The following is a 9,027-nucleotide window of genomic DNA, read 5'->3' as shown; positions in this document are numbered from 1 at the left end:
TCCGGGTGGACGAGGTGGTGGTGATGGTGTAGGACTTGGAGGAGCCCCCAGAGGAGAAGCCGAGGGCTCCGCTGCCCATTCCTGGTCCCAGGCTGAGGCCTCCTCCGATCCCTGCTCCCAGGAGCCCGCTGGAGCTGGAATATCCACCCCCACCGCTGGAGCTGACCACAGCTGCAGGGGAGAGGAGCAACGTGAGCACCTGGAACCCCCACCCAGCACCCTCAGGAAAGGCTCCCATGGGATCATGGACTGTGTTGGGTGGGAAGAACATTAAATCCCATCCAGTGCCCCTCCTGCCATGGCAGGGACACCTCCCACTGTCCCAGGCTGTCCCAAGCCCCAGTGTCCAACCTGCCCTTGGCACTGCCAGGGATGGGGCGTCTTCTTGGAAATCCATTCCAGGGCTTCCCCACCCTCACAGGTAGGGAATATCCCAATATTCCCATCTAAATCCCATCTATTCCCTTCCCAATATCCCATCTAAACCTCCCTTTTTCAGTTTAAAGTCCTTCCTTCTTGTCCTGTCACTCTATCACCCAACCTGGCTCAGGATCCCCCGAGCTTGGAGCCCTCATGGAGAACCCTTAGAAATCCATGGAGAATCCCATTTCACAAACACACTCAGCTCATCTCCTGGTGCCCCAAAGCTGTGGGAATGTGGTTCCCCAATTCCCAGCAGGAACTAAGTGGCTGAAAATCAGAGCTGCTGGTTTGGAGCATCCCTGAGAGAGCAGCTCCTGCTCAAGGTCTGGGCCAGGTGAGGATCCAACACTTCCCAAGCTGGAAAAACGCCCTCTGCCATCACCTGTGCAGCAATTCCCAACCCAGGGAACGCATTTCCCATTAGTACTTTTCTATCCATACAAAAACAGGAGGAAAGGAAGATCAGCACTGCCCCAAGTCCAATTTCATCCAGGTGAGTTGGAGCTGAGCTCGGGATGGAGCCCCAGCACCACCCCCAGCCTCATGGTGCTCCCACTAAGGAGGGGCTGAACTGGGTGAACTGGGACGCTCTGGGCCCCCTTTTCCGTGGGTTTAGAGTGAGGTGGAACCACAACAAACAACAAAATCCACTCACAGATGTTGACGTTGCCAACTCCGTCGCCAGCCAACCTGAAAAGAGAAAGGCAAGGGGAGGGATTAAACTCAGCTTTCCTTGCTCCTGGGCTCGAGGAGGAAGACAGAGACAGGGAGTTACTACTCCAGGTGTACCTGATCCAGGGAGGATCCCTGGGCCCTCCAGGGCTTTGTTCCAGCCCTCCCTTTCCCAGCTCTGTTATCACCATTGGGGGGAGGACAGAACACAGAGGTTCTGTCCTAATCCCACAGGGATTTCCACTTGGAAATGTTCTGCCACAGCATTAAACATGATGGAAACCAATCTTTTCCTCCTTCACTTATTTTCCCCAGGTTTTCTTTTCCCCAGAATCTGCCAGTTTGGCTCTTCAGCCAAAGCATTTCCAGAACTCAGTTTTTCAAAGTTTTCCTTGTCTGCATTTCCTCGTGGAAATCAGAATTGGGCTCTCACAGTGTTCCCAGGCAAAGGGAGCAAAGGGCTCCCAGGATCCTTCCCAGAGGGAACCCAGGGAATCTTTGCTCACCAATCCCCCCAGGTGTCCTCACCTGCTCTCCTCGCCCTCCAGCAGCTTCCTGTAGGTCGCAATCTCGATGTCCAGGGCCAGTTTGACGTTCATGAGCTCCTGGTACTCCCGGAGCTGCCGGGCCATGTCAGCCTTGGGTTTCTGCAGAGCATCCTCCAGCTCGGCCAGCTTGGCCCTGGCGTCCTTGAGGGCCAACTCCCCGCGCTCCTCAGCCTCGGCCACGGCCGCCTCCAGCTTCGCTCGCTGCAGGGACAGAGCGGCCACATCAGGGGGCTCCTGATCCCTGGAGGAGGATCCTGGGCTCCAAACCTCGGGCTCTGCTGCCCAGATCCCTTCGTGGATCTGGAGCTCAATTGGATCCCTGGGACTTCATCTTACTTGGTTTCTTGGGCACTGGATGGAGATGGAAACTCATCTCCTTCCAAGGTCTCCCAGAAGACCAAGTTTGTCTCCACTGGCTACACTTTTTTCAGGTGATCCTCAGCTTCCCAGTCCCCCACATCCCACAGATCCCTTGGGGTTCAGGAAAGCTCAGGTTTTCTCTGCTAATTTCCCCCAGTTTTTTCAGAGCTGGGCAGGCTCTGGCTGAGATGTGGGCAGGACTGGAGCACACCTGGTGCTCCAAACACCCAGACCCACCCCAAGACCAGCCCTGTGGGGCCCCAGGGAGCCCCCAGCTGTGCCCCCACAGCTCCCAAGCCCCCATGTTTGGCACAAAGGGCTCCCTAAGGCTTTGTGCTCCCATCCATTGTCCAAGGGAGCCCCACCAGGACGGCTCCTGGCTGGTGCCAGAGCCTCCCTGCCCTGAAACCAAATAATCCGGGATGAATCACCAGGTTTATCTGGAGCCTTGGGAGCTCCAGGCCAGACCTAAGCCACAGCCCTGATAAAGCGATAAGACCTCAATGAAAGCAAACAGAGCTCCCCAGATCTGTGCGTGTGCCCAAACATGGTGTTCCCTGCTGTGAAAGGGAGTGGACAATGATCCCAGGAACAGGAGGCCACGAGGGGTGTGTGGGGGCCCCTCTGTGTCGCAGGGGCGATTTCCACTCGTCCTCTCCCAAATCCACCTTCCTGGCAGCCACCCTGCTCCCAACGCTCTCCCTCCCGCTGCAGAACTAAAATCCTTCAGGATGAGCACTGCAGCCCCCCCAGAATGGTTCTTACAGACCATGGAATTGTGAAGGGTGGAAAAGATCTCCAAAATCACCAAGTTCAAGGGGTTGTGTGATACCCAGACCCCTGAAACATCCCTAACATCGCAGAATGTTAGGAGAGAGCTAACATTCCCTCCAGTCCAGAGCTGGAACGGACCCACAAGAACCATCATGGCTCAGCACATGACAACCCTAAAAATCCCACTAACCCTGAAATTCAACACTTGAGAGTGTTGTCCAAAGGTTCCTGGAGCTCTGGCAGCCTTAGGGCTGTGATCATTCCCTAGGGAGCCCTGTTCAGTGCCAGACATCCTCTGGGGGAAGAAGCTTTTCCCAGTATCCAAACTGACCCTCCCCTGACCCAGCTCCAGCCGCCCCTTCAATGCTGTCCCCAGAGGGATCAGAGCCACATCCCAGCTCTGAGGCCAGAGAAGGACAGGAGAGGGGCAGCTCCTCACCTGGGCCTTGGCATTCTCGATCTCCCCCTGGATCCTCTGGATGACCCTGTTGATCTCCGTGATCTCATTCTTGGTGTTCCTCAGGTCATCCCCGTGTTTTCCAGCTGTCACCTGCAGCGCCTCATACTGGGACAGAGCAGTGGGACAGAGTGATGGGGTGAGGATGGCAGGGAATGAGTGGGATAGAGCCCCCCCCACCATGGCACAGGGGATACAGGTGCTGACAGAGCTGGAGATCACGGAATCATGGAATGGTTTGGCTTGGAAGGGACATTACATTCCATTCAGTGCCATGGGCAGGGACACCTTCCACTGTGCCAGGGTACTCCAAGCCCCATCCAACCTGGCCTCGGACACTTCCAGGGATGAGGCAGCCCCAGCTTCCCTGGGAAATCCATTCCAGGGCTCCCCCACCCTCACAGGGAGGAATTCCTTCCTAATATCCCACCTCTCCCCGCCCTTTTGCACAGGGAAGCCATTCCCTGTGCCCCATCACTTCAGGCCCTCTCCAGCTCCCCTGGAGCCCCTTTGGGCACTGGAAGGGCTCCAAGGTGTCCCTGGATCCTCCTCCCCTCGCAGAGCTCACCTTGCTCTGGTACCAGGACTCGGCCTCGGCGCGGCTGCGGTTGGCGATCTCCTCGTACTGCGCCTTCACCTCGGCAATGATGCTGTCCAGGTCCAGGTTCCGGCTGTTGTCCATGGACAGCACCACCGAGGTGTCGGAGATCTGGGCCTGCAGCTCGTTCAGCTCCTGCAGGAAAACCAAGCCCGTTCATCAGTGAGGTTTCAGGGCCCCTCTTTTAGGAGCCAATTAAAGAGAGAATCCAAGGGGAGAAGGGAAAGGGAGGCAGGTAAGAATTCCATCAAAATAATTATGAATGAGGAGGGAAGCAACATTGCAAAGCACAGAGCAACAACCAACAGCACAGCTGGAGCTGTTTATCCCTACTTTGGCAGCAGGGCTGCTTGTTTCACTGTTATCCCATTCCTTAGACAACAACCCAGCTAGCTGCAGAACCTGCAGGGGCCAAATTCCAGCACCTCTCCCATGGATTTGTGTCCAGAATCCCTGCTCTTGCAAACAATGGGGAGGAGGAAGGAGCCTGGAACAAGCAGCTTTCCTTCATTCCTGTCACACAGCACCACCTCCCCCAGCCACTCGTTTTCCTTGTTTTCATTCAAACAGCATCCCAAACACAATGTCTGCAATCCATCCATCCCACATCCCACACAGGGACAAATCCGTGTGGCAATCCACAGAATTCAGAGGAATCACTTCACTCGCAGGCAGAGTTTTGCTTATGGAAGGAAAGACTCCATGAATCCATCACCTTCCCCACGTTCATTTTCCCAGCCAGCATTCCCTGTTCTCCCCCTCTGAAGGAGCAGAAGCATCCTCACCGCCTCATGGAAAGCCCTCAGGAAGTTGATCTCATCTGTCAGAGCATCCACCTTGGCCTCCAGCTCCACTTTGTTCATGTAGGCAGCATCCACATCCTGGAAAAACAAGGAATAAACCATGGAGATTGTGGAGCTTTGATGTCTGAGCCCACCCAGCCTCTGGTGGCTTCCAAAGGAGCTCCCCAAACCAGCTCCAGGTGTCCCAGTGGCACCCCAGGGCCTACAAATCATCTCCCAGGGCACTGAACGCTGCTGGAGTGCAGATCCTGAGAGTTCTGGGGATCCCTTGGACCCCTGTTTGCAAGTTCAGCGTGAGGTTGGACATGGAGACCTCAGGAAAGATCCCAAAAGAAAGATCTGGCATCATCTCCAACACCCCTGGGACCCGACACCTCTCCTCTGCATGTGTGGAGACCTCAAGGCCTCCCCTGAGCTGCCTTTGGCTGGAATTCTGCCCCTCAGAGCTTCATCAGAGCTGGAGTAAACTGTGAGTAGGGCAAAGAGTAAACTGTGAGTAGGGGCAAACATGGGGAAGGGCTGCCCACACTGATGATCAGTCCCAGGGAAGAGCCGTGCATGCCCCATGCCTGGAAGTGTCCAGAGCTGGACGGGGCTTGGAGCACCCTGGGCCCATGGAAGGTGTCCCTGCTCACGGCAGGGGTGGGAATGGGATGGACTGTAAGGTCCCTTCCCACCCAAGCCATGTGAGGATTCCCTGACCCACGATGATATTCACCTTCTTGAGCACCACAAACTCATTCTCGGCCGCCGTGCGCTTGTTGATCTCATCTTCATACCTGCCAAAAAAAAGGGATTTCTGTGAAGTTAGAGCCTGGATAAAAGGAAAAGCAGCCCAGTGAAAGGTTGTCCCAGTTCTCTTCTCTATCCCTCCATTCCTTGGGAGCCAGCCCAGCACTTCCCCAGGGCTGGTGCTCCAGCAGTGCCTGCTCTGGATGAGCTGCTCCATCACCACCACCCGAAACCGCCCCCTCCCTGCTCCCCCAGAATCCTTAAAAGTCCCTGTGCTCCGGAAGATTCCTGCTCCTCCTTTGGGGAGGGCCCAGGCTGTGCCCCCACTTTGTCACCAACCCTTTAGGGAGCAAATTCAAAGCACGAGAGACAAAAACAGATCCCACAAACTCCTCTGGGCTGATCCCAGCACTTGCTGGAGCTGCTTCCACTCTGCACTTCCCTACTCCAGACTGCTGGCAACCTTTTGCAGGTGTTGAACACGTGGCACTGTTCTGGGAAGAGCCAAAGGTAATTAATTACCCTCATTCTCCTCCAAACCCTCACCAAATTCCTCCAAATTGGTGACTGCTGTTCTTTAGGTGCTCACCCTCAGATGAGGAGCTCACCTGGAAGTCTCCAGGGGTTCCCCTACAGGTCTCCAGCAGATAAAAATCCCTCTCCACAGATTTTACAGGACCACCATTGATTTGCAAGCCTGGATCTTGGAGCTCACCTGGACCTGTCTGTGCACTCCCAACCCGCCCAAACATCCAGCCCCAACCTGCTCTGGGCACCTGGGAATCCTGAAAGCCATCCAAGGAACAGAGCAGGAAGCACTTTGGCTGTTTGGGAATTGTTGCCAGGTTCAGGCTCTTTATTTACATGGGTCCTGCATGGCCAGAGCTGGAATTTGCCTTCCAAAGCAGGAGCTGCTTCACCTGGCCAGCCTCCCACTCCTGCTCCGACCTGGAATGGTGCCCATCCGCACCAGGATCAATGGACATTGCCCCTCTGGAGGTCACTGAGCTGCCAGAGCTATTCCAGAGGAATGAATCCCGGGAAGTGACGGAGAGGCGCCGCCTCTGCACACCAGGGATCAGCAGAGAAAGGTATAAAAACAGTGAATTCCTCCAGAATGGATCACCAAATTCCTCCTCTCCTTGGGGCAGCTCCACCAAGCTGGTCGATGAGCTGGTAAAGCATGGAATCTCGGAATGGTTTGGGTTTGTGGAGACCAAAAGCCCATCAAATTCCCACCCCTGCCACGACAGGGACACCTTCTGCTATCCCAGGCTGCTCCAAGCCCTGTCCAACCTGGCCCTGGGCACTTCAGGGATCCAGGGGCAGCCACAGCTTCTCTGGGAAATCCATTCCAGGGCTTCCCCAGCCCCACAGGGAGGAATTTCTCCCTAAATCGTCCAATGTTGTCCCAACACCCCTCGGAAAGCCCAGGACACTCCTTGGAACGGAGCCCTGTGGGCAGCATGACCCCAGCTGGCTCCACACCCTCACCCACTGCAATCCCTGAGTTAGGGGCTGGTGTCATCCTTGGAGCCTTTCCTCCCCTAAATATCACCTGGGAATTCCTGTGGAAACCAAACCTATGGAAAAAAGGCCACAGGCACCCCTAGAACACATCATGGTTTAGGTTTTCCATCCAAAATTGAGATTTTCTCCATATAAACAGGGAGCAGCAGGTGCTGCATTCCAGTTACTGCATCCTCACTCCCTCAGCTCCTAATCCCTGCTTCCCTTCCATTAGCACACAGAGGGTTTGGCTTTCCATGGATCTGTAGCCTAAAGGAATAAATCCATGAGATTAAGACTGAATCCATGGGAAATGTAACCAAACTTTGGGGTTTAATCCCTCTGGCTGCAAACCAGCTCCTTGCAGAGATTCCAAGGCCGACTGTGGATGGAATAACCAGGCAGGGCTGGGGGCAGCATCATTCCCAAGCAGCTCTTTGGGAATCTCTGGGTATTGACCCTCCCTAAACACACCCTGGGGATTATCAGCTCTGTTTGTTTGCAGTTCCTGCCTGATCCAGTTTGCCAGCTCTGTCCTATTCTTCCCTTTTCAGAAGTATTTCCCGGCTGGGCTGGGCCGGGCTGGGACAAAGGCCACCTTTCTTCTGGGGCTCCTCCCAGGTGACACTGAAAAGTCACTGAAGAATTGCAGGGCAGCTGCTCCATTCCCTGCCCAGAGAACCAGCTGGGAGCTCCTGTGGAACTCTCGGGGCTCCAGCCACCCCAAAGAGCCACTTCTGACCCTGAGGAGGCCCCCAAGCACCACCTCCAACCCAGGGAGGCCCCAGAATGTCACCTTCAGCCCTGAGGCAGCCCCGAAATGCCACTTCCAAGCCTGAGGAGGCCCCAAAGCAAAGCCAGGAGGATGGAGGCACCGGCCCATGTAGGAACAAGGTGCCAGAAACAGCGAGCAAAAAGAATCCAGGCAGCTTTCCTGCACCAAACACCTCATTCCTGGCCAGAAAACATCTCCTCCCTGGCAGAGGAGCTGGGGACATCCATGCCCAGCCACTGGCCCAGCCAGCAGCTCCACCACCCCATCAGGGCGACACTGATACTTTACTTGGTCTTGAAGTCCTCCACGAGGTCCTGCATGTTCTTGAGCTCTCCCTCGAGGCGCCCCTTGTCAGCCAGGAGCCCGTCCAGCTGCCGCCGCAGGTTGCTGATGTAGGTCTCGAACATGGGAGCGATGTTGCTCCGCGTCGTCTTCTGCTCCTGGAGCAGGCTCCACTTGGTCTCCAGCATCTTGTTCTGCTGCTCCAGGAACCGCACCTGGGAGGGAGCGCAGGGGTCATTTGGGATGGTGGGACAGAGGGGAGCTGACACTGCAGGGGATGGAAGGGCTGGGCTGCAGGTGGGAATTTGGGTGGCACCCAGGAATTTGGGTGTTCACAGAAGCACCAGAGGAGGGTCATGGAGACCATGCTGAGGAGCTTGGCTGCTCTGGAACCTGGTTTGTGACTCTGAGGCTTTGGAGGAACTAAAGAAAAGCAGATTCTGCTGGCTGACACTTGACAGAAACCTGCCCCAGACATCAAACCCTCCAACTGCTCCAACTCCAGGGCTGGATTCCTCGCATTTCGGGAATTCCAGAGCAGGATTTACACAAGGTTAGTTAGTGCAAGAGAGCCAAGATGTGCAGGGCAGCATAAACACCCAAGGTAGGCTCTGGTTCCATCTGCTCTCCTGGGACAACTCCCTCCAGGAGCCTCTCCCTCCCCAGATTTGGTGCTGGAGTGGGGGTGCAAAGCCTGCACCCCCATTTGGGCAATCCCAGGTAAATCAGGGCTGCAAAGGCAGCCCAAGCAAGGTTGTTCTGTTGGCAATGCCAGCAGGGCTTTAATACATCGAATAATAAGAATTATTTGATTGCAGTGGGCAAATCCCACCACGTTCTCCAGGACTGATCCTCACCCCATTCGTGACCAAACCAATTTTGGGTCCCACCAACTGTTCAGCACCCCCAGAGGTCCGAGCCAGCCCAAGCCCTCACCTTGTCAATGAAGGAGGCGAATTTGTTGTTCAGGGTCTTGATCTGCTCCTTCTCCTCCTTGCGGACCCTCTGGATGCTGGGGTCGATCTCCAGGTTGAGGGGCGTCAGGAGGCTCTGGTTGACGGTGACCTCCTGGATGCCGCCGGGGCTGAGGCTGC

The 9,027-nt window shown here is 55.6% G+C and overlaps 1 protein-coding gene across 1 annotated transcript in view; it reads right to left on the bottom strand.

The window, feature by feature from the left end:
• The window catches only part of LOC102033026 (keratin, type II cytoskeletal cochleal), a 13,288-nt gene that overhangs the window by 4,035 nt on the left and 226 nt on the right, over positions 1-9,027 (bottom strand). The window contains 9 exon segments of the mRNA XM_014310927.2: positions 1-171; positions 1,079-1,113; positions 1,624-1,844; positions 3,217-3,342; positions 3,803-3,967; positions 4,618-4,713; positions 5,354-5,414; positions 7,940-8,148; positions 8,870-9,027. The exon segment at positions 8,870-9,027 is cut by the window's right edge and continues 74 nt beyond it. Of these exon segments, the coding sequence (XP_014166402.2) occupies positions 1-171; positions 1,079-1,113; positions 1,624-1,844; positions 3,217-3,342; positions 3,803-3,967; positions 4,618-4,713; positions 5,354-5,414; positions 7,940-8,148; positions 8,870-9,027 (1,242 nt within the window).

The sequence above is a fragment of the Geospiza fortis genome, unplaced genomic scaffold, assembly GCF_000277835.1.
Source record: "Geospiza fortis unplaced genomic scaffold, GeoFor_1.0 scaffold635, whole genome shotgun sequence".
Taxonomy (NCBI): Eukaryota; Metazoa; Chordata; class Aves; order Passeriformes; family Thraupidae; genus Geospiza; species Geospiza fortis.
This window is presented reverse-complemented; position numbering and strand designations above follow the sequence as displayed.